At 35.2% G+C, this 27,217-nt stretch overlaps 2 protein-coding genes across 2 annotated transcripts; both read left to right on the plus strand.

Moving 5' to 3' along the window:
• The first annotated feature begins 17,523 nt into the window (after positions 1-17,523).
• Positions 17,524-19,577, plus strand: LOC114387511 (proline-rich protein 4-like). The gene is made up of 2 exons (XM_028347711.1): positions 17,524-17,698; positions 18,679-19,577. Exons 1-2 carry the CDS (start codon positions 17,587-17,589, stop codon positions 19,341-19,343), a joined length of 777 nt encoding a protein of 258 aa, XP_028203512.1. The 5' UTR covers positions 17,524-17,586; the 3' UTR covers positions 19,344-19,577.
• Positions 19,578-25,015: 5,438 nt separating this feature from the next.
• Positions 25,016-26,880, plus strand: LOC114387567 (proline-rich protein 4-like). Its single transcript, XM_028347764.1, has 2 exons — positions 25,016-25,200; positions 25,780-26,880. The coding sequence occupies exons 1-2, from the start codon at positions 25,083-25,085 to the stop codon at positions 26,661-26,663; spliced, it is 1,002 nt and encodes a 333-aa protein (XP_028203565.1). The 5' UTR covers positions 25,016-25,082; the 3' UTR covers positions 26,664-26,880.
• The last annotated feature ends 337 nt before the right edge of the window (positions 26,881-27,217 follow it).

A 27,217-nucleotide genomic window follows, 5' to 3' on the forward strand; every position in this document is an offset into this window, starting at 1 on the left:
GGTACTAGTTACCCTCACTGTTAGAGGACTACACGTCCTCGCCTTGAGAGGACTACACGTCCTCACCATCAGAGGGCTGCACGCCCTTACCTCCAGAGGACTACATGTCCTCGCCTTGAGAGGGCTACACGCCCTCACCTTGGGTACTACTTACCCTCACCGTCAGAGGACTACACGTCCTCGCCTTGAGAGGACTACACGTCCTCACCAGCAGAGGGCTGCACGCCCTCACCTCCAGAGGACTATAAGTCCTCGCCTTGAGAGGGCTACACGCCCTCACCTTGGGTACTAGTTACCTTCACCTTCAGAGGACTACACGTCCTCGCCTTCAAAGGGTCATGTACCTTCAACTTCAAAGGACTACACGTCCTCGCCGTCAAAGGGTCATGTACCTTCACCTTTGTAGGGCTACACGTCCTCACCTTTAGAGGACTACACGTCCTCGCCATCAGAGGACTACATGTTCCCCATTTTCAAAGGGGGGGCATGCCCTCACCTTTAGAGGATTGCACGTCCTTGCCATCATAGGACTACACTCCCTCGCCTTCGAAAGGCGATACATCCTCGCCTTGAGAGGGTTGCACGCCCTCACCTTTAGAGGGCTACGTGTCCTCATTTTCAGTGTGCTCCACATCTGCACCTTAAGAGAATTTAAGGTCCTCTATCCTTAAATGCTTAACCAAGACTTGCACTCCCGGTTAAGGGACCAGTAGTTTCCTTTTAACGGTTCCTGGCCCACCCCCTGATATTGGAGGAGGGCCAACTGTGCGAGCACAACCAGAGAGGGAGGCTATCACACAGCTACTATGCATACCGGGGCAAGATTTCACCTGTGCCACTGCAAAGAGACGAGTGCGGATCATGCGCACCAACATGACCACTCTTACATAGATATAGATGACGTTGCTACTTAGCAACATTCTGCCCAGCGACCGCAATGCCAATCTCCCCCTGCAAAAGTATCAGTTGGTCTGTGTCATCCCGACATGGGTAAGTATGCATATAGTTCAACTGATTTCTGATACCATCTATTGTTTGCAGGGATCGCACCCACAAGACACCCAGTGGACCCGGAAAAGTCCAACAGGGCCCTGGGGTTTCCAGCTCTGGTTACGGGCCTCTATCAGTCCTACAGGGTGCCCGTACCCCCCCCGGCAAGGTCACGTCATCATAGGTAAGTATGCACATCGCTCAACTGATTTCTGATTTCATCTATTGTTTGCAGGGATCGCGCTTGCAAGACACCCAGTGGACCCGAAGAAGTCCAACAGGGTCTTGGAGTTGCCAGCTCTAAATATGGGTCTCTGTCAATTCTAGGGAGTGTCTGTCGCCCCCAGCAAAGTCATCAGACCACCCTACCAATCGAGCTTCCATCAAGAAGTACTGCGCCCCCAGGCAGGCGCAGGGTGAAACACCACAGCAACATTGGGATGGCCGGTAGCAGGCAATAGACGCACCGCCACCACCTTTAGAGTTCACCTCTGCTCATCCACAAAAAAGTTAGAGCGTTGCCTACGACACATGGCCGACCCATAGGCGACCAAGTCCAAAGCCAAAGGTAAGCAAAGTACTAGGTCAGTGACCGACAAGTCATAAGGCGTCCAGCTAAAGACGTTAAAGAAGCGCTACTAGGAGGCAACCTAGTACCTTTTGAATCTGTGCTTGTTATTTGATCACTTTTCATAGTAAGACACACCTAGTTGCTCATGATCCTAGGAATTTAAATAAAACGAGCACAAGCTCGGAAGGTAGTCATACCTCACAAAATATATATATGTATGTTTAGGTAGAAAGATACCTTAGATATGCATGTATGTAAACAAAAACACACTTCACAAAATATATATATGTATGTTTAGGTAGCAAGATACCTTAGATATGCATGTATGTAGCAAAAAGATACCTAACAAAATATATATATGTATGTTTAGGTAGCAAGATACCTTAGATATGCATGTATGTAGCAAAAAGATACCTCACAAAATATATATATGTATGTTTAGGTAGCAAGATACCTTGGATATGCATGTATACAGCAAAAATACCTTACAAAACATATATATGTATGTTTAGGTAGCAAGATACCTTGGATATGCATGTATATAGCAAAAATACCTCGCAAAAATATACACATGTTTAGGTAGCAAAATACCTCATGAAAAAAAAAAAGGGGAAAAAAGAAAACAAACAAGAAAAAGAAATAAACAAATGATAATGATAAAAAAAAAAAAAGAAGAAGGAGAAAAAAGAAAATAAGTTGTCTAGCTGAAAAACCAACATGCTTTTGAAAAGAGATGACTTCCAACTTTTCTTTGAAAAAAATTCACTGATCATAACTAGTTTTTGGAAAAAAATGTGTACACCTGAAGGGTGAATGCTATGAAATTTCCCCTGACGCCCGAAATGGACTCGGATGAATGCACAAATTGATAAAAGAACATATTTTGGAAACATTGGGTTGATTTAAAATAGAGGAAATGAATCCTGAGCCCTAGCATCACATGACCATAAAAATTTGACATTTGAGTGTCCGCATAGGTGCATGCATGACCAGTTTTGCATAAAGTTTCCAAATCATCATTTTTGCATTTGTGTCATGGAAATAATGTGGGGCATCCCTTTTATCCTTGAACCAAACCAAACCCTGACATGTATCATGTCTAGCCATTCTACAAGCTTTGAGCCAAAATCCTGACTCACCATAAACCTTGACCCAGGGTGAGAATGTCAATCCTTACCCTCGGAAGCAAAAAAGGAATAGAGGGGAAATTTCCAATCAAAGAAAAAGAAAAGGAAAATTTCCAATGAAAGCAAAAAAGGAAAAGAAGGAAAATTCCCCAATCAAAGAGTGGGAGAAAGCAAAAAAAGAAAAGAAGGAAAATTCCCCAATCAAAGAGTGGGAGAAAGCAAAAAGAAAAGAAAGGAAAATTCCCAATCAAAGAATGGGAGAAAGAAAAAAAAGAAGAGAAGAAGAAGAAAAGAAGGAAAGAAAGCTCCTGATCAAGGATCGAAAGAAAACAGAAGAAATGTGCAGAGAGGTCTTTGGACCGGACAATATCTGAACAATACAGAATTGTCACCAAATGAACAAAAAAGGAAGGAAAGGAAACCACGACCTAAAATGGTCTTCTCCCTTTAATTACCAACCAAAATCCCGTGCGCTAGCGACCTTTTTTTCTCGCCCCGCACTAAACAAAAAAAACAGAAAAAGAAAAAGCCAGGCAAATCAAAAGCCAAAAATACACAAAAGCCGAAAGAAGAAACCACCAAAAGAACCCATTCCCAAGGGAAGCCCTATTGATCCATGATCACGCATGTAATTTTTGATTTGATAGGAAATAATTTGCAAAGTCAAGTCATGACATATCTATGGTTCGGAATTAGGATAAAACACTTACTTGTGCGAGATTGATACACTTTGAGTGATTTTCTTCTATTTTTGTCGGACCCAGTGTTTCCTCTAAATGTTCATTTAGAAACGAAATGCTAACATCCAAAATCTCATTTATGGTTATGGGGGAATTTCATCAGCAGACTCTCCTTCCCCGGTAAACGCATTGTTTTCCACTCAAAAAAGCGTATGCCGCTCTAATCAGTTGGAATATTTATCTCTTTACTAAAGCATGTTTGCATTTTAGCAAAGAAAACACCGAGACTTTTTCAAGTCTCACCAGTTATCCAGAACTACGTAGGTCTGAGTTCCTCATTGGAGGATACGTAGGAGCAAGAGCCTCGCTTTTGTCGACCACACCGCCTTTTGTTGCCATCGCTCAAGAGCTGGTAGCCCGCGGAGACACCTTACGGTTATCCGCACCTCGTCATTCAGTGATCCCAAGTGTGATTGACGAGCAGAGACCAATATGGTCATCTGCGCCCTTTCCGGAGATGTCATCATTTTCCGATGGAGACTTTTCAAGTCTCACAAGTTACCCAGAACTACGTAGGTCTGAGTTCCTCATTGGAGGATACGTAGGAGCAAGAGCTTTGCTTTTGTCGGCCGCCCCATAATCTTTGTCATACTGACCCTGAGATCATGTGACGTGCACCCTTGTATCATCCAGAGGCGGCGGACCCGATGATACGCGGAGATACCTTACGGTTATCCGCACCCTTTTGTCATCCAGAGGCGGCGGGCCCGATGACAAGCAGAGACCAAGTTTGGTTATTCTGCACCCTTGTATCATCCAGAGGCGGCGGGCCCGATGATACGCGGAGATACCTTACGGTTATCCGCGCCCTTTTGTCATCCAGAGGCGGCGGGCCCGATGACAAGCAGAGACCAAGTTTGGTCATTCTGCACCCTTGTATCATCCAGAGGCGGCGGGCCCGATGATACGCGGAGATACCTTACGGTTATCCGCACCCTTTTGTCATCCAGAGGCGGCGGGCCCGATGACAAGCAGAGACCAAGTTTGGTCATTCTGCACCCTTGTATCATCCAGAGGCGGCGGGCCCGATGATACGCGGAGATACCTTACGGTTATCCGCACCCTTTTGTCATCCAGAGGCGGCGGGCCCGATGACAAGCAGAGACCAAGTTTGGTCATTCTGCACCCTTGTATCATCCAGAGGCGGCGGGCCCGATGATACGCGGAGATACCTTACGGTTATCCGCACCCTTTTGTCATCCAGAGGCGGCGGGCCCGATGACAAGCAGAGACCAAGTTTGGTCATTCTGCACCCTTGTATCATCCAGAGGCGGCGGGCCCGATGATACGCGGAGATACCTTATGGTTATTCGCACCCTTTTGTCATCCAGAGGCGGCGGGCCCGATGACAAGCAGAGACCAAGTTTGGTCATCCTGCACCCTTGTATCATCCAGAGGCGGCGGGCCCGATGATACGCGGAGATACCTTATGGTTATTCGCACCCTTTTGTCATCCAGAGGCGGCGGGCCCGATGACAAGCAGAGACCAAGTTTGGTCATTCTGCACCCTTGTATCATCCAGAGGCGGCGGGCCCGATGATACGCGGAAATACCCGAGTGGTTATCCGTATAAACATTCTTTTGCTATCTGTAAGACAGAACGCTTGATAGCATGCAGAGCCTGACACAGTCTTCTGCACCTTTTGTTCCTCCGGGAACAACAAGTCATTTACATGCGAAAATTTCATGGTCACCCGCGACTCTCGTCAACCGAGAGGAGCGAAATTAGTGTCATACACTGATTTTCGTCCGGGGACCTTTGCTTGATGACATGCGACCATTCTTTGGTCCTTGTGAGGTGCTTGGCATCCATCATTAGGCAATTTGTGAAATTCTAGGAGCGACAAGTCATGGTCACCCGCGACTCTCGTCAACCGAGAGGAGCGAAATTAGTGTCATACACTAATTTTCGGGGACCTTTGCTTGATGACATGCGACCATTCTTTGGTCCTTGTGAGGTGCTTGGCACCCATCATTAGGCAATTTGTGAAATTCTGGGAACAACAAGTCATTTGCATGTGGAGATTTTATGGTCACCCGCGACTCTCGTCAAATCGAGAGGAACGAAATTAGTGTCTTATCTTTACTTTCCTTCTTTCTCCAATAAAAGACAAGTAAAGAGGGGCAACTGTCATACCCTAATTTCGTCCGGGGACCTTTGCTTGATGACATGCGACCTTTCTTTGGTCCTTGTGAGGTGCTTGACACCCATCATTAGGCAGTTTGTGAAATTCCAGGACATGCCGAAAAACCAAAAAATATATGATGCACAATCCGTAAGTTTCCGTGACACACCGGAAATCAAATGGAAGCATCGTTGCATAATTAAGTGAGGTTCCGTAACATTCCATAAGTCAAAAAGGGGATGATTATGTAATCCGCAAGGTTCCGTAACATTACGGAAAGAAAACAAGTATCGTTACGAAATTCGTAAGTTTCCGTAACTTTACGAAAAAAGAATCACCAAAAAACAGCAGATGGGGGTGTACTTAGTAAAAATGGGGGTGCAAATAGCACCCAGGCCCACTTGGGCCCTCCGGAATATTCCTCCAGAAGGCGGTTGCTTCTGGAGGAAGCAACCCTGCTCGCCTGGGCGAGCTGAGCTCGCCTGGGCGAGCTGGGCGGCAACCACCTCCCCTATTTTGCTATAAATAGGGGAGGAAGGCAAGAAGGAAGGGGTTCAGCCCCTTAGGCACTTCTCTCTCTTTCGAATTTGCTTGGAAAAATTGTTTCCGTGAAGAAAATCTAAGCCGAGGCGCTTCCGAAACGTTTCCGTAACGTTTTCCGTGAGGAATTTCGCAAAGATTTCAACCGTTCTTCGACGTTCTTCATTCGTTCTTCATCGTTCTTCGATCTTCAACGGGTAAGTACCTCGAACCAAGCTTTTCGATTCATTCTATGTACCCGTAGTGGTCCACATTGTGTTTCGTGCATTTTTATTCTCGTTTTGTTTACTTTTTATACCCCCTGTTGACGTGCTTAAGCCATTTTACTTAAGTCATTTCTCGCTTAACTTAAAAATAAAATAAATTTCCACCGAACGTTTGAATTGTATTATCCATTAACTTCGGTTAAAATAAATTCCGACCGTTCGGTCGTGCCGTAACCACGTTGGAAATCAAAAAGAGGTAAAAAATAATATAATAGTCAAAAAGACATCTTTTAGTAAAATAAAGCAGAAAATCAATCGGACGTTTTCTCTTTGGGATTTCTCATTCTTAATCGAATTGATTAATAACTAAAGTGAAACTAAAGGCTAAAATCAATTCGCCTAGTCAAGCTCGTCCATAAAAATAGGCTTTTGAAGTTTGTCATTTCAATTTCTCACTAAGTAAAATGGATCATTTTTAAGGTCCAACGCCTTAAAATGATCACCACTTAAGTAAAAAAGAATCATTTGATAAGCAAGAACTACGTAGGTCTGAGTTCCTCATTGAGGATACGTAGGAGCAAAAGCCCCGCTTTTGTCGACCACCCCAAGAGATCGTTAATGGTCCAAATGCCTTAACGTTTTTCTCCTTTCAAAAACAAGAGATCGTTAATGGTCCAACGCCTTAACGTTTCTCCCCTTTCAAAATCAAAAGACCGTTTAATGGTTCAACACCTTAAATGACCTTTTGTTCAATAAAAACATATTTTGCAAAAAAGACAAAAACAACTTAACCAAACACTTTGTTCTGAAAGAACTACGTAGGTCTGATTTCCTCATCGCAAATTGAGGAATACGTAGGAGCAAAGGGAAACACCCTTGTCGACCACAAAAAGAGAAAATATAAAAAGGGTATAAAGGATATAAGGACGTAAAAGGGAACGTAAAAATCAAAGTCATGTTTGCACATTCGATTAAAGGCTGCCGTCCCTTGGGACGGACGTGTGGGGTGCTAATACCTTCCCCGTGCGTAAATACAACTCCCGAACCTTTCAACTTAAAAGTTCGTAGATCGCGTCTTTTCCGGTTTTTCCGACGTTTTCCTCAAATAAACGTTGGTGGCGACTCCGCGCGTATTCCTTTCGTGGAACACGCATCCCGCGAGTCACGCGTCGCCCTCCCGCCGAAGGGTAGGTTGCGACAACTATGGAGCCCTAAATACAAGGCCAAAAATAATGAAATCCTAATCTAATATGTACAAAGATAAGTGGGCTCATACTTAGCCCATGGGCCCAAAAATCTATCCTATGGCTCATGAGAACCCTAGGGTCTTCTCCTACATCTCTGGCCCAATCTTCTTGGAGTCTCCTAGCCATGGCGTTGGTGGGTCCCCTCCTTGGGAGGATTGCATCAAGATTTTTGCATCTATCCATTCTATATGCTTATTCTCGTTAGCCATCATAGACAACCTCCCACACTAAGTTGAGAGCCCACCCAAAACCCCCAACTTACGTGCCTACTCAAAACAACAATATCTAAACTTGGATTCCTTGAGGTTTAAGATTTGATACCTTTGTATCCACCTTCTCAATCATGGTCAATCTCAAATATCCAAGTTTCACCATCAACAACAACTCATCCTATATACACTAAAAATTCACTAAACCTCTTGGGAAGTAGTTCTCAACATTCTGACATGCCATTTAGAGTTAAAACATATGAGTGGTACTCAGGAAGATACCCCACTAGACAAGAACCCCCGGGTCATTTTAGTAAGGTGGAGTTCTGAATGGAACTTACCCTCCCAAGTATACTATTTTCCAATAACAACAAAATCTTCCCAATGGATATAGTTAACTCCTTTTCACACATATGGATGGTTCTCAAAACAAGATCATCATCCACAACAATCATACATCATCTTTCATTATCACTAGATTTACCTCATCAAAATATTCATATCATTATCAAGAAATCAACTAACCCAACTCAATAGATTCATCAATTATCATAATTATCTAATCATCAATATAATATTCTCAACATGACCAATTAACAATAATAAAATCATAGACCAAACTAGACACAGTAAATATGTATCACTTTACCATTATAACAACTGTATACTTCACGTTTATGGTTATTAAAGAATTTCATAAGTTTTGGGTTACTATCTTCTTCATTTTCTGTTCTACACCTATGACCTTCATTGCTTATAAATATGATAAATAATGATATACTAGCTCAATTAAGTTGATTCATGTCTCATTAGATATCTAAGAAGATTATTTCCAACTTTTATGTTTACCCAATTTACATGAAACTTTTACTTATAATCGACAATGTGACTTGTCCACTAATTTAATCAGTTCTAGAGTTATACTTAACAATTTTAAGTGAAATGAAAGTCATTAGTTAGCTAACATTTAGGGCTACAACTTTAATGAAGATACTTTTCCAAAATCAGACTTTATAACCAACTTTTTACCATTGTAATCTATTACAACTCATTGTAATTGATTATAATAGAGCTCTGGTAAACAAAATAGTCCATAAGCTCTAACTAATCAATTACAAACCTATGTAATCGATTACAATCAGCCTAGAATCCAGAATCAACCTCTGGAGCTCATTTTAATCAATTACTACATGATATAATCAGTTACAATGGTTTAAAACTGCAAAAAGTTATGATTTTTAAGCCATAACATAATTTTTCATCAAAACAAAATCATTCCTTTCCATCCAAAATATTTAACAAGGTGTGTTTATGAGGTTGGTTTAGATTATGCAAGAATTTTGGGAAGTTTTACAACTCTTCCTTCTCTTTGCACCCTACAACTCACTAAACTCACCCACCCCATTCCCATCACTCAATGTCACTCACCTAGGCCCAAATCCTCTAAGCACCAACTAATCAAAGATGGAACATCGTTTAAGCATAAACATAAATATGAACATAAATATATATAGACACCACAAACCATCACCTTATAATTAATTAATTATAGACACTTAAATTAAATTTAATTATTCTTGCAATCCAATTAAAACACTTAATCAAACATTATGAAAATTGCAATGCTACATGATTCCTATAATATACTTGTGAACAATAAAGTACACCTCGGTCCAGAGTAAAGTTATTCATTTGTTAAACCAAAATAAGGTAATAATACCTCTGTGAGGTCTTGGGCCTCGTGCTAGGAAATTTAACCCATTTTAGACTGTTATAAATACAACTAATGTCATTGCATGAGGTAATCATTTATCATATGTTGTCACTTTAGTAAAATTGTTACTAACTTGAGCAATGAGGTACATTTGCAAGTACTCACATGTTCATGACATCTCAGTTGTGTTAGAGTATAATACTGTCACAAGAAAGGTTAGGAAGACTCTCTATAATACTCCTCTACTTCCTTTTGTACACTTCGGATTTTGGACAACAAGGAATGCACACTGGTTAGAGAAATTGTAGAATTCAATCATCGAATTCAACCATCCTACCTCAATCACAACATGACAACAACATCATTATTTCACACAATGGGTTACATAGATTGCCCATGAATGATGGCCTTTTAGAGTTACTGCTTGCTACCACCATTTCACATGTCTAGCAATTATCTTTGATACCAATTTTGTGTAACCAAGGAGGATTGACACCAAGAAAATTTTCAACAATGGACCACGAGCACATAAGTGAAGTTGACACAACCTTTTAATCCAGAACCTCCAAATGAATAAAATAAAAATGATAAAATAGAAAATTTAAAATATAAATATAATATTAATGAAATATTAATATTTCATTAAGACTATTTTTTCTATTTCAAATATTAGAAATTCTATTATTATTATTATGTTATAAGTTATAATTGTTATAATTATTTATAACAAAAATTCTTTAAATATATAAATTTTATTAAGACATTTGATTTATAAGTTTCTTCACTTATATGTTGTTCAACTTGTTGATTCCTATTTAATATAAGACTTTACCTTCACACACTTATGGTGATGGAAGTTATTCTAACTCTATATAACTCAGCTTCAATTTATGTGTCTAGCTAGCATCTATTATTGAATAATGGAGCAAGTAGCAACTTTACATAAAGGTCATCATACCTATTGGAGGTCGATGTTCACTCTCAAATGATTTGTCTCGATTAGCCAAAATCATGCAGTAGGAAAGGAACTACCTATGTCATGGGTCAAATATTATTAGACAAGGACCTAGATAGTCATGTTTAATATAATAGGGAAATGAATTGTTTTAATGTGAGGGAAATAGTGGGGTCAATGAGATTCTGACATGTAACATTGATGAACACTGACAGAGTTATCTTTCTCATCTTGTATTGCGTTTGAGTACATTATACTCAATTTTCAATAAATTTCTTCAAATCGCTTTATAATCATTATGCTACCTTTACACGCATTACTGCGTATACTGTCAAAATGATATGAATGTTCGGCTAGCCACGTTGTTTTTGAACCTTCCTAAGTTCGACATGGTTTTCTTCTATAGAACTTCTATATAGTATACAAAATATGTTAGGAATTTTGGGTCATTCATATATATATATATATATATATATATATATCACATAATTAAATGAGTTAGGGCCATTATTTTATTAGCCAACATATTAAAGTGGTCTAATCAATATAAAATTATGGCTAAGGGCATATATGTCATGAAAGACTAATTGTGTAGATACCATTAGTGATATTATAATTTGATGAGGGACCAAATTATAATCATCAAATTTGGGGTAACGGATGACAATTACCAATATAAGAGGTTATGGGCTCCATTTGTAGAGAGAAGTGACGGAACCTACATTTTTGCTTTCTTTTTTCTCTTTATCCCCATCATAAGAGAAATTTTAGAGAAGAAAATAAAGCTCTCTACATTTTTAAGATCATAAAATAAATCTTGATCCTCATCAACCATTCATCACTTCATTATGGCTAATCCAGATACGCTTCCGTATTTAGTTTTCATCATGATTTTGAGTATGAGAACACAATAGGGTTTTATTCATCTTTATGCAGTAATTTCTCTCTACATAGATAGAAAGCATGTGGTTAGGATTCATGATTATCTGTTAGATTCAAATTAGGTTGATTGATTGAATCCCTACAATTGGCATCAGAGCCACCCATACTTGATTCATGTATGATTTGGAAATTTTATTTATTCAAGCTACTGGCATATTCTAAATTTTAAATGAATTTAGATATTTTACATATTTTTGCTTGATCTTACCAACAATATGTAAATGCACCGCTCATTTAAAGGTTACAGTGCATCATTAATATATATACATATAACTTTGTGCTCGTTCTTACTTTTAGAGGCCGTTACAGTAAATTAAAATAACAATCATGGGCTTCTAAAATTTAAAATAAATAAATAAAGTTAAAATAATTTACTCTAGAAATGTTTTAATTTTGGATTTGGTGCATCAATGTTCAAAATTTAGTTATGGTATATCATTTTAATTGTTTAGCATTTAAATGAGCTAATTGAATCAATATATCACCAAAGTGATCTCTCTTGTGTAGATAGTTCATGAGAAATGTTAACGTGTGTAATTATTTATATAAATGGTGATTGGCCCAAAGGAAAGTTACTATTTAACTAATTTAAATACACACTTGTGATGTTAAACATATTATAATTATGAGGTTTTGCATGTGAATGATAAGTCACATCAAAAGATGGGTTTGTTATTTTATATGCTTTTATTATCAATGTTTGAACATTACAACAAGGATATCACTAGCAATTAATACCATTGTGACTTGATATTAATGGTGTACTAGATATCTTGGGATGGGATATACCATTATTTAAATGCATTGATGACTGTTATGTGAGCTTATTGTATTATTTGTTTTGATCTTTTCAATTGTTGCTTCTATATTTGCTAATTTGAATTCGATTCCGGTTCTTAATGGTACAAATTTTAAGGACTAGAAAGAGAACATGAAAATTGTACTTGGCTGCATGGATCTAGACCTTTCATTAAGGATTGAGAAACCCCATTCTCCTACGGATTCTAGTACCTCTGCACAGAGGAAACTTCATGAGAAGTGGGATCACTCAAATCGCATGAGTCTTATGATCATTAAGTGCGGCATTTCTAAGGTCTTTTAGGGCACTATTTTAGATGATATAACTAGTGCCAAAAAATTCCTTGTTGAAATTGAAAAGTGTTTTGCAAAAAGAAATGAGGCGAAAATTAAACAAGTACTCTTCTTCAGAACTTAATTTCCATGAAGTATCAAGGCAAATGAAATGTCAGGGAATACCTTATGGGAATGTCAAATATTGCTTCAAAATTAAGGACACTAAAGCTTGAGCTTTTAGAAGACTTGCTTCTTCATTTAGTGCTAATTTCTCTACCTTCACAATTTAGTTAGTTTAAGATCTCTTATAGCTGTCAGAAGGTCTCTTAATGAGCTCATTTCATACTGTGTGCAAGAAGAGGAAAGACTGAAGCAAGAAAGGACTAAAAGTGCTCATGTTGTAAGTACTTTTAAAGACAAGGGCCAAAGAAAAAGGACTGAGGAGCCCAAGAATGAAACTACCAAGGGTCCAACACAAAAGAAACAAAATCAAGGTGACAACTGTTTCTTTTGTAGTAAGCCTAGACATGTAAAGAAGAAATGTACCAAATATCATTCTTGGTGTGCAAAGAAGGATATGTTTCTTACTTTGGTCTATTTTGAGGTCAATTTAGTTTCAATACCTAGAAACACTTGGTGGTTAGATTCCGGTGCCACTACTAACATCAATGTTTCGATGAAGGGTTGCCTAAGCTACCGGAAGCCAATTGATTCTGAAAGATAGATATATGTTGGAAATGGTAAATCGATAGAGGTGGAAGCTATAAGGCACTTTATTATTATTATGTACTGGTTTTTATTTGGATTTGAAAGACACTTTTGTTGTACCGTTATTTAGATGAAATTTGGTTTCAGTTTCTTATTTGGACAAATTAGGTTATTTGTGTTCATCTGGAAACAAAGTGTTTAGGTTGTATTTTAATTCAAATATTGTTGGAGCTGGTTCACTCTTGGCTTATGATAATCTATATTTACTTGATATTGTAGCTTCCTATGGTGAATCCTTTAATGTGGAATTGCGTGATACAAAGCGTAGAATTGATAATACAAGAGCATTATAGCATAAGCGCTTAGGTCACATTTCTAAGAATAGAATTGAACGACTTCTGTCAAACATAATCTTGGATTCCATTGATTTCACAAGCTTTGATGTTTGTGTTGAATGCATTAAAGTTAAATAGACCAAAAGCAAGAAATTAGGTGCATATAGAGATACAAACATCTTGGAATTGATGCATACAGACATTTGTGGGCCATTTCATACACCTTTATGGAATGGTCAACAATATTTTATATCATTCATAAACGATTACTCCAGATATGCATACATGTTTCTTATACATGAAAAGTCACAATCTCTGGATGTGTTCAAAACATTTAATGTTGAAGTTGAAAATCATCTCAACAAAAGAATTAAGAGTGTTAGATCTGACTGTGGTGGTGAATACTATGGTAGATATGACGGTTCAGGTGAACAACATTCGGGGCCTTTTGCTAGGCACCTAGAGGAATGTGGAATCATTCCATAGTACACCATTCCAGGGTCACCTAGCGTGAATGATGTGGCTAAAAGATGAAATAGAACTCTTAAGGATATGGTAAGAAGTATAATTTGTCATTCTAACTTACCAGAGTCACTCTGGGGAGAGACACTAAAGATTGTAGCTTACATTCTAAATAGAGTGTCAACCAAGGCAGCTACTAAAACACCTTGTCAGCTTTGGGTTGGGTGAAAGCCTAGTCTGAAACATTTTCATGTATGGGGATGTCTAGCCGAGGCAAGACCTTATAAGCCAAATGAAAGGAAATTGGACTCCCGAACAGTAAGCAACTACTTTATTGGCTATTCTAAAAGATCCAGGGGCTATAAATTTTATGATACCAAATTAAAGATAATTTGTTATCGTTCATGAAGAACAAACTCAAGATCCTCAAGAACCTATGCTTCATGAGCTAGTACCTTTGCAGGGATCTACAAGAGAAAGGAGAAGTGCCATTCTAGATGATTATGCGGTATTTCTCCAGGAACATGAGGAAAATAATGGAATGATGGAAGATGGCCCAGTCAATTTCCATCAAGCCATGCAAGATTCCAACTCATAAAAGTGGATTGAATGAATGAGGAGAATAAGTCGATGCAAGACTACAAGGTTTGGGAACTTGTCCCATTACCAGAAGGTGTGAAACCCATTGGTTGCAAATGGATGTTTAAGACCAAACAAGATTCCAAAGGTAATGTGGAGAGGTATAAGGCTCGTCTTGTGGTGAAGGGCTATACTCAAAAGGAAGGGATTGACTTTAAAGAGACTTTCTCTCCAGTTTCATCGAAAATTTTTTTTAGGACAATCATGGATCTTGTTGCACATTATGATTTGGAGTTTCATCAAATGGATGTCAAGATGACATTTCTCAGTGGCAACATTGATGAGACAATTTATATGGGGCAACCAGAAAACTTTGTGTCAAGAGACCCAAAGAATATGGTTTGCAAACTGACAAAATCCATTTATGAGCTAAAACAAGCATCTTGTCAATGATACCACAAATTTCATCAAGTAATTCTCTCATTTGGTTTCAAGATGAATCTTGTTGATGATTGTGTGTATCACAAATTCAGTGGGAGCAAATATATTTTCTTGGTCTTATATGTTGATGACATACTGCTTGCCACTAATGATATATGCATGTTGCACAAAACCAAGACATTTATATAAAAAAAACTTTGAAATGAAAGATCTTGGTGACGCCTGCTTTGTATTAGGAATTTAGATACATCGAGATCGATCTCGGGGTATTCTAGGATTATCATAAATAAGCTATATCGAAAAGGTACTTAAAAGGTTTAGCATGCAGGAATGTAAATTCGGGGATACTCCAGTTGCTAAGGGAGACAAGTTTAGTCTCAAACAGTGCACAAAAGAAAATTTGGAAATTCAGGAAATGCAAAAGATTCCCTATGCATCAGTTGTAGGGAGTTTGATGTATGCCCAAGTATGTACGTGTCTGGATATAACATACATAGTTGGGGTATTAGGCAGATATTTAAGCAATCTAGGAATAGATCATTGGAAAGCAGCCAAAAGAGTTATGAGGTATTTGAAGAGAACAAAGTATTATATGCTCACATACAAGAGGTCAGATCAGTTGGAGATCACTAGGTATTCTGACTTAGATTTTACAGGATGCCTAGATAGTTTGAGATCCACTTTGGGTTACTTTTTCATGTTAGTCGATGGTGCGGTTTCTTGGCGTAGTGCCAAGCAAACCCTTAGTACTTCATCCACTATGGTGGCAGAATTTGTGGCATGCTATGAGGCATCAAATCATGGAATATGGTTGAGAAATTTTGTCACAAGGCTGCAAATTGTGGAAGGAATTGAAAGACCACTTAAGTTATATTATGACAACAAATAAGTTGTATTGTATTCTAACAATAATAGGAGCTCAACCAAGTCGAAACATATTGACATCAAGTTCCTAGTTGTTAAGGAAAGGGTACAGAGTGAACAAATTTCCATAGAACACTTAGGGACAAACTCCATGATAGCAGATCCTCTTACAAAGGGACTTCCACCCAAGGTCTTTCATGAGCATGTTGCTCACATAGGTGTTTTACAGTTCGAGGAATCTTTGGTTTAGTGGGAGTTAGTCACTTTTATGTTATATGTTAGATTTTATGTATGCATACATTAACTTTTGGATATATTTGGTTATATATATGTTTTATTATTCAGTTATTACACTTTGTACATTAAGGTTATTAAATGATCTCATTAAGGCAAAGTAGGACCAGTTGAAAATAGATGTGTACAGGTCACCTTCACGTAATTTTCATGCTACACATTTCATGATGAGTCTATGTCATTTGATTCTGTCAGCATTAGTGATCATTGATGAATTTAGTTGTGATTGATACAATGAAAACTACTTTGGTTCTATGTGCGGATATAATAAATGTACAAGATTTTTGAAATATGCTCAAGGCATGTAATGACAAATTTTAAGCTCTTAAAGTCTAACACATTCATAAGGATACACACACACACGCACACACACACACACACACATTAAAGTGGTCTAATCAATATAAAATTATAGCTAAAGACATATGTGTCATGAAAGACTAATTGTGTAGATACCATTAGTGATATTATAATTTGATGAGGGGTCAATCTTGATCCTCATCAACCATTCATCACTCCATTATGGCTAATCTAGGTACGCTTCCGCATTTAATTTTCATCATGATTTTGAGTATGGAAACATAATGGGATTTTATTAATCTTTATGCAGTAATTTCTCTCTACATGGATAAAAAACATGTGGTTAGGATTGATGATTGTCTGTTAAAATCAAATTAAGTTGATTGATTGAATCCCTACAAAATAATCTTGCACGAAAATATGACGTGCCTCCTTTAAAGAATAACACAAAAGATGATGATACTTGGACAACTCATTGTATTGAACACTTGACGCATGATTTCGAATCTCACTGCTGAAGATCTTGTTAACGAATAATATATAAGTATATCTATAATGTTTATTGAGTCTTGAGGTATGTCGTAATTGTAATGAGTCTTTGAGATTCAACTTACCTAAATTTATTCTACAAAAAATAAAATAAAAACAGTACATTACCTTTCATTTTATTTACCTTTCTTCATATTTAATGGTATCACCTATAATATGCATACTTTTCAATCTTTTTTATTTTGTCTCTCTTTAAGTGTTACCTAGCATTTTGGGTGTTCATCAATATTGTCTCCACGCATATTCTTACGTTGTGTTTGATGGAAACAAGTTACTAAATAATAACTAATGAGATACATTCATATCTTTCGTAGTATCAACTTGTGTCATCCAGCATTCCTCTTCTCCAAATCACCCAAAAAGAAAAGCAACAACTAATTTGGAAGGCTCATTCAATGGAGACTAGAGTCTAGAGCATCCATTATCACAGCAACAATGACGGTGTTAAACTATATTGACCTCTTTAAACGTACGTTCAAGATGCAACCACCCAGATAATAATCCCTAAACCAAAAACTATTATAAATAAAGGGAATATGGAACAAGAGTATCTCAAGCCTGCAGATATTTCCCTTTTGAGCTTTGATTAGTGTGGCCTAGTTGTTGTTTTCTCATGAAAAAGGCTTCCGCTATGCATTGCGCACTTTTGCGCTTCTGGGTTTCCTTGTTGCTGCTTGCCAGCTTCAGTTTTGCTCCTTCTGTTTTGGCCAAAGCTGAAATTTCAGGTTTGTGCATGGCTCATGCTATACTGACACATATTTTTTTTGTTAGGCTTTTATTTTAGAAAATATGCAGTATGTTTCTTTGTGTCTATTCTTATTAAGTTTTATTCATTTTAATAATTACGTTTAAAAGAAAAAGTAGAATTTGTAATTATATGGACTAATTTCAAATTTCAAAAGGTGACGTACGAAGATTGGATCCATACTTGACATGCATATAATTAGGGCATTCCTCGTGGCATGTGAGATGAAAAACTATTCATGAACTGTATGTACGTCGGTATAGCCTATGTTTTAATGAAAATAAAATGGTACTTTTAGTTGTTCTCTTACTGATATTATTGTATTCCGAATTCAATTCAATTATTTATCTTGGCATACAGTATATGCGTGAAATTCAATTATTACATTTCATATAGGGACTAGTAAGGACCACATGATTTTAGACTATACAACAATTTGAACCACTAAGATGACGGTTGGAGTAATATGCACGAAGTTAGAGATTTTTATTTTTTGAAAAGGTGAGTTAAGGAATGACAAAATGATAGGACATTTCAACAATGTTAACATTTCCTATCCCAATCATAACAAGCACACCTAAAATTTATATTAATTAATATCCACAAAAGAAGAAAAAACATGAAAGCATGAGGGACAACAACCAAAACCCATACCAAAAAAAATACATCAAGTAAACATATAGTAAGGGTCCGTTGCAAGTTACAGATTTAAACTTGTGCAACTGTTGTAAAAAAAATAAAATACTACACAATAATTTTCCAACTAGCTAGTTAAGGTCCTTTGCAAGTAGCATAATTATATGGTCTAAGTATGATTGGCAATGCATTTTTCATTTTAGTTTTGCATATATATATATAAATTCAATTATTTGCAATGCATTGACAAAATATTTCAAATTTTATATTTATTACAAATATATTATTGTGTTTAACTTATATACTTTTTGCTTTTCTTTGTAGGGAATGAAGTGAACACACATGGGAAGGTTGTAAGTGAAGAGTTAACCAAATCCAGTCTAAAAGAACAAAATGAAGAGGAAAAATTCAAAGGATTCTTTCCAAAACCAATTCCAATTATTAAACCTATTTCAAAGCCCATTCCCATTATTAAACCTATTCCAAAGTCAATTCCTATAGTTAAACCTATTCCTATTCCAGTTTATAAGCCTATATCAAAACCAATTCCCATCGTTAAGCCTATTCCGAAGCCATTTCTGATTGTTAAACCAATTCCTAATGACGAAGAAAAATTCAAAGGTGTTTTTCCAAAACCTATTCCCATAGTTAAGCCAATTCCAAAGCCAATTCCCATTGTTAAGACTATCCCTATTCCAATATATAAGCCTATACCAAAATCAGTTCCCATTGTGAAACCAATTCCTATTATTAAACCAATACTAAAGCCAATTCCCATTGTTAAGCCAATTCCAAAGCTGATTCCCATTGTTAAGCCTATACCAAACCCATTAAGAGTGAAAAAGTCTATCCCTGCTTTTGGGTCAGAGGAATTTTTAAAACCAAAACCTTTCTTTGAAAAGCCTATTCCTAAACTACCACTTGATCCTAAATTCAAGAAACCTCTTCTACCACCATTGCCAATTCACAAGCCAATTCCAACCCCATAAAATGATAACACTCTACGCCATAAAGCTATAAGGATATTCCTTCCGTTTCTAATGCCTTTATATATATAAATGCACCGCATTAATTTCAACCTGAATCATGATTTCGATAATCCTTTCGTACCCCTCTTGTGTACTGGATTGGAATATATATGTACTTGATGTTTTCTATGTAATGAAGGTCTCAATATTATTATTTGTAAGATTAATTATATTATTAAGAAATGGTTCGCTTTTTTTGTTTTGTTTAAGTAAAATGTTTAGTTATCACTACAAGAAATTTCACTATTATCGATAGGAAAAATCCGCCGGTATATATCACAAATTTTTTGTCGGTAATGAAATTTTAACGACAAAATACCGACGAACAAAATTCCATCAACAATAACCTTATAGGAAGCTTTTCATGACAGATTTTAATGACAAACTTTTTACCCACGGAATTTACTAACAGATGTATATGTGGGAAAACATCGACATATTTTTTCGTGGGAAATTATTGATGGCTTTTTCTGTTAAAAATTACCGACAATTTTTTTTTGGGAAGTTACTGATGGATTTTGCCATGAAAAGCTATCAAGGGAGATTTTTAAGTAAAAAATTGCTGATGAATTTGTCCATCTATAACATATTTTTTAATTAATTATATTTTTTGTTTTCAAATATATATTTAAATTTTTATTTTATAATTTAAAAAATAAACTAAAAAATGAAAATAAAATATAAATAAATTAAATACGTTGAGTTCAACCAAATCTTGTTCATTTATGATTTTTGCAATTCATTGACAAAATAAGAACATATAAAATTCCTTAGCTTATGAACATGGGTAAGTATTCTAATAATAAGCACAAAATACAAATTTTGTAATCCCAGGAGCAAGACTTGTTTTAACTATCCAAGAAAGCAAGAATTAATTAGATGGAAGACTGCCATGATTGAGTTCCACTGGGTGCTGATGCTAATAAACTTTTGTAACTTTTTCTACATATTTTATCTAGTTACTCATAGATTATATTATATTACCCACGGAATAATCTCTAGGTAAATTACCTTTGAAATTATTCCCCCAGAAAGGTACCAAAATTTTTGATTGATTTTTCGACAGAATGCTTGTCGATAATACTCTTTTGATGTTACCTATGACCTTTCTTTTTTACTGATGGATTTATCCATCAATAATGCAAAATTACTAACGTATCTTAATCCATGGGCAAATAAATAGACACATTCTTTTAGTAGTATTTCCATTTTACATTTTTAATTAGAAGATGATATTTAATTGTGTTTATGTGTAAAGACATAAAGACCATTAAATCATATATCTATTTTTATACAAAGGGTAAATCTTATCTATTAATTCCTAACATTAATAGTTAATATCAAACTTCCTCCGTTCCAAATTAAATGTCGCATTTTAAAAAATAAATTATGCTAAAATAAATGTTATGTTAACTTTTTAATATAATATTTTTTTTTATTTTTTTATTAATACATATATCTAATAAATGTCATTTTAGTTTTTTTAATGTAATATAAATACTGAGATAAATTTTCTAAAATTACAATTCTCTTTCATATATTTATTAACTTTTCTTAGTATGTTAAAAATAACTTAGGATGAAATTTATTTTAGAACCGACAAATAAACCACTAAATTAGGTCCTATATGGCTTGGGTGCTTGCAAGTTTTTTTGTTTTTAAACTTTTGAAAAAAGCCTATAATTGGATAATATTAATTGAAATAATTTTTAAATGAATTTGAAACTATTTTAATATTTATGCACTGTTACAATGCCCTAGGCATTTTGTTAAAATCTCTGATGTTAGACTTCAGCAAGCCATATGCTATATGGCTCCTCACCGTATTCATATATATAACGATTTTGATTTTACTTAAAAAAAAAAACACTTTTGGATCCCTTATTGGTAAATACTTACAAATACAACACAAGCTTCAATATGTTCTAGATTCGTTAAACCTAAAAAACTTTTTACTTTTTTATCTCTCAAATTTAAATATTTTTTAAGTACTTCAATAATTCTGAAAAATTATTTTTTAATCTCTGTATAAAAATAAAGAAATATCCTTGTGACCCCAAAATTAATAGAAGTTTTTTTATGTTAAGGGAATAGAAAAATATTTTTCGAAATTGTGAAACTAAAAAATTAAATTTAAATTTGAAGAACCAAATTAAAAACAAAAGTGAGTCAAATTTGAAGGATAAAAAACATAGTCCCCTTACTAATTTTCTGAGTTTCCCGCTCATTTGGTTTCATTTGGAGAGCTCAAATGCTCTATCCCCTCTATATGCTCACTTCAATAAGGTTACACATAGTTTAGAGACAGACATACACTTTTTTAAGATAAATACAAAGTTGGCTAAAATCATAGAGTATTTATGGCTAAGGAAGACTCTATCAGAAACTGGATATTCTCTTTGAATACCTTCAAATTATCTAACCTTATCCCCGGTTGGCTATTTTTCTTCCTTGCAAATGACTCCTTTAAATGAGGGTCTTTCTATAGGCCTTGTACTAGTTGTTTATGGCTCTTGGGGGGAATTTCAAACTTAGTCAAATGCTGTATGAATATGGGATTTCTACAACTTCAAAACTTTTTCTTGTTGTATTCTGTGCTCCTTTTTTCGCATATAACTAGTACAATATCAAATTCAGATTATGACAGTTGGTGCTTGTTGTTGTCTAATTATCCCATGTCAATTTTTGGTACTTGTCATTGGTGTTGCTTCTGAAGACCAACTATTGCAGAATATCTCTTGTAACTTCTTTTGATGAATTTAGTACTTGTATGTCAATCTTCTTAATTCACTTCTGGTTACTTTGTTTCTCATTAGGACTTGGTGACCTACGTTAGTTTATATATATATATATATATATATATATATATATATATATATATATATATATTTTGATGGTTGGCATAAGGGGTACCAACAACCCATATACAAAAATATAATTGTTAAATACCAAAATGCTTCCCATTGGTTATTAGTTCCTATTTAGAACACCGAGTTCTCATTAGGACTAGGTGATCAACGTAAGTTTATGCTTTTGATTACATGTAGGTCTACCTTTTGAGCTTGTTGCTTCTTGTGTGGGTGCTTTCGAACTGTGAAGACATCTGTGTCCCATTCTCCGTTTACTCTTTGCATCTTTTGGTGCTTCTTCATGTCATCTGTAGTTTTTTTTTTATCGCACTACCCCTTTTGAACAATCCTTCTGGTCATGTTTCTGATAATACATAGTTTTTTTATCTCGTTGCATCCTGGAAAATATGATTTGTCTTTCATGCTTTTCATGTTTCTGATTAGCTATATCCTTGTCCTGCTTCGATGGGGTAGATCCTGCATCTGGAAGGGTAACATACTTCAAACTAATGCTTCACGTTTTTCTTCATACTTCTTAATCAAGTCATGTCTAATAATCACATACTCAAGGCAAACCATCAATAGCTGAAGTCTAGACAACTTAGAATCTGCTTTTTAATAGTTTCTTGATTAAAACTATAATTTTAGGAGGAGTTCTTCTTCAACAGTTAGAACTTGAGGTGTCACACCTCATTAGTCAACTTCAAATCAATTTCTAAACTTAGAGCTTTGGTAGAAGTAGTTAAGTCCTGTTGTACTTTTCTATTTCTAGGTTGAAGATTGGTGTTCTCCACAGTAAGAATGATCACCTTCTTCTTGGCATCCTCTAAATCATTGGTGATCTTAAACCTTGGCCACTAAAGCTCGACGTTTTTCCTTGTCACTTGCAACAAAAGAAAGAATTATGTTGTGTACTTTTGTTACATGGATTGGGTTCCAGGCTATACTTGAGACCTAATTTATAACTGGTCACCTGACTCAAAATTATTTCTTCTCGACTCATATGTAAGCAAAAAAAGTTATTTTTATCTTAGACTTAAATATAAGTAAATTTAATTAATCTCACTCCTATTTAATGATATTATTTTTAACACTCTTCAATTAATTACAACTCAATTTTTAAAGTTTCTATTTTACTCACGATATTAAGTTCTAGTGAAAAACATTTTAAAAATAATCTTATTTTTTTATTTGAGATAAATAAAATTAAATAATTTAAATTAACTTTCTTAATTAATGTGAAAGTAGTTAATTTTGCTTATACATAAAGAGAGCATTAGACTAGCCTAATTGGCCAAGTGTTGGTTGAGGACAGCTCCTCTACCAAGAGTATCATTCCTTTAATACACTTGTAAACAGAAAAGTACACCTTGACCAGAGCAAAGTTACTACATCAATACAGGATAATATTACCTTGGAAGACCTTGAGCTTCGTGAGGAAAATGACCCATATCTCAAACTCTAAATACAACCAACAACAATGTATTTAAAATAAAAAATGATTTATGTATTATTACTTTATTATATATCACGGCTCTAGTAAACTTGCTATTGACTTAAAGTGTTAAAAGTACCTTTTGGAGGTATTTACCTCCTACTTGTGGCATCTCAGCCGCATTAGAGTGTAGTACCATTGTTCCTACACTTCAGATCTTTGTCAACAAGGAACCTGTTGGTTAGAGCAATTACAGAATTTGGTTAAACTCAATTATCCTATCTCATGCACCATAACAACAACAATAAACAATAACAAAATCTTTATTCTACTAGACGAGATCATCAGTTACATAGAGTGCACACTGAGCTTATGAATGTAAGGCAAAATACTAATTAAGGTTCTGTATATGACTCAGCTTCAATTTATATATGTGTCTATTTAGCATCTATTATTGAATAATGGAGCAAGTAGCAACTTTATTATAAAAGGTCATAGTAGTATCTGCTGGAGGTTGTTGTTCACTGTCAAATGACTTATCTCAATTCAGGACCGGCTTAAGATTTAAGCAGCCCAAGGAAGGACTTTAAGCCCCAAAAAAAAGTCTTAAATTTTTTTTAATACTAATATATCTAAAAAAATTTATTGTAAAATTATATTTAAAAATGAATTTTAATAAAAAAAAAAAAAAATAGTACTAATATACCTCAAAATATAAATTTACTTTAGGTCTCTCAAGTTCTTGAGCCACCCTATCTCAATTAGCGAAAATCATGCCGCAGGAACCTACCTATGTTGCCTCAAATATAAGACAAGGACCTAGTTAGTCATGTTAACTATAATAGGGGAAGGAATTGTTTTATTCCGATGGTGGGGTCAATATATGAGATTCTTATATATAAAATGCTGATGAACAGAGTTATCTTTCTCATCTTGTATTACTCAATTTTCAATAAATTCCTTTTGTTTATTAAAAAAACAATTTAACTGTTATTTTATAAATTATAATGTTAACTGATCAAGTTTCTTTGCCTCATTGTGTTTGAAACTTCCTAAGTTCGAGCAGTATTCTCTAAACACCCAAAATTAAGGAAAAGAAACACCTTATTACTTGGGAGGTTCATTTATTGGACAGAGCATCCCATGCATTATCATAGCAACAACAACGGTGTTTAACGCTATTAACCTCCCTAAACATATGACCACGTTCCAACAACTCACATAATAATCCCTAAACCAAATCTAAAATTTCGGAGTATATTATAAAAAAGTAATGGCCAATAGTACACTTAATTTACTGTTAGTCCCAAGCTAAGTATTATAAATAATGGGAGTATGCATGAGACGTTAATTCAAGCCTTGAGATATTTCCCTTTTGAGGTTTGATTAGTGTGGCCTAGTTAATTTGTTTTCTCGATGAGAATGAGAAAGCAATCCACTATGCAATGCGCACTTTTTCGCTTCTGGGTTCCCTTGTTACTACTTGCCAGCTTCAGTTATGCTCCTTCTGTTTTGGCCACAACTGAAATTTCAGGTTTGTAGCTCGTCTAATACTGACATACAAATAATTTTGTTAGGCTTTTAAATATGATGCTTTCAATCCTCAACAAAAAAAATTATTCATTTTAATAATTACAATATTACAATTAAAAAACAATATAGTTTTTGTAAGATGTTAAAAGTATAATATATAATCTTTATAACTTAAAATTGATTAATTTTGAATATGGGTTAATTTCAAAATCTGAATATGGGTTAATTTGAATATGGGTTCATTTATTGATCAAATATTTTTATTTTGAAATAGGAAACTAAAATCATAATTTTTTTAATAAAAAAATAGGGACCAAATATTGTGAATTAAGCTAAATAGAAAGATCAAAATTTCCTATTAAAACAATCAAATAACTTAGTAGCTCTTTCAAATGAAATAATTCAAAAGAGATATGGAGATCCGGTCCCTTCATGATGTTAATTTCTTCAACTAGTTATGGCCATGTTCTTAACTAGCTTAAAATATGTGTGATTTGCTTGTTAAAACAATCAAATAAACTTAGTAGCTCTTTCAAAAATATTATTTGTGTTTAATTATATTTTTGAATTTCTTATGTAGGGAATCAAGTGAACATGGATGGGAAGGTTGTAAATGAAGAGTTAGGAAAACCTAATCTAAAAGGACAAGATGAAGAAGAAAAATTCAAAGGACTTTTTCCAAAACCAATTCCAATTGTTAAACCTTTTCCAAAGCTCATTCCTACAATTAAACCTATTCCAAAGCCAATTCCGGTTGTTAAACCAATTCCTATTCCACTTTATAAGCCTTTTCCAAAATCAATTCCTATTGTTAAGCCTATTCCAAAGCCAATCCCAAATGGTAAGCCAATTCCAACTGAAGAAGCAAAATTCAAAGGTTTTTTTCCAAAACCTATTCCCATAGTTAAGCCAATTCCAGTTGCCAAGCCAATTCCTATTGTTAAGCCTTTTCCAAAGCTCATTCCTATAATTAAACCTATTCCAAAGCCAATTCCGATTGTTAAACCAATTCCTATTCCAGTTTATAAGCCTATTCCAAAATCAATTCCTATTGTTAAGCCTATTCCAAATGGTAAGCCAATTCCAACTGAAGAAGCAAAATTCAAAGGGTTTTTTCCAAAACCTATTCCCATAGTTAAGCCAATTCCAGTTGCCAAGTCAATTCCTATTGTTAAGCCTATCCCTATCACAGTATATAAGCCTATTACAAAATCATTTCCCACTGTTAAGCCTATACCAAAGCCAATTCCCATTTTAAAGCCAATTCCAAAGCCAATTTCCATTGTTAAGCCTATATCAAAACCATTTATAGTGCAAAAACCCATCCCTGCTGTTGAGCCAGAGAAATTTTTAAAACCAAAGCCTTTCTTCAAAAAGCCTCTTCCAAAATTTCCTCTTAATCCCAAATTTAAGAAACCACTTCTACCACCATTTCCAATTCACAAGGCAATTCCAACTCCATAAAATGATAACACTCTAGGTCTACAAGCAATAAAGTCATTCCTTCCATTTCTAATACCTTATTATATGTAGTTTTCCCACACCTCAACCTCAATCATGATTTAGATAATAATCCTTCTGTACCCCTCTTGTGTACTGGATTGGAATATATGTAGTTAATGTGTTCTCCTTAATGAAGATTTCAATATTAGTTTTTATAAGATTGATTATATTATAAGTATTTACATTTTTCTTTTTTAGTAGATAATATTTAATTGTGTTTGTGTGTAGAGAGAGAGATATCATTAAATCATATAGCTATTTTTCTATAAGAGGTGAATCTTAACTATTAAATCCTTATATGTTTAGTGAAACAATATTGTAATGAAATATCAATGTTGGAATTTTGATAAGAGTACCCAATCAATTAAGTAACACAATAATATGCAAAATATCATTTTCACATGGAACTTATGTGGGTATTAATAGTAAAATTATAGACTACCAGAATTAAGAAATAAAGTAACCAAAATGAAACACAATTGCATAAAAATAAAAGAAAAAGGTAAGAGAAAATT

This window comes from Glycine soja, chromosome 15 (genome assembly GCF_004193775.1).
Source record: "Glycine soja cultivar W05 chromosome 15, ASM419377v2, whole genome shotgun sequence".
NCBI classification, from domain to species: domain Eukaryota; kingdom Viridiplantae; phylum Streptophyta; class Magnoliopsida; order Fabales; family Fabaceae; genus Glycine; species Glycine soja.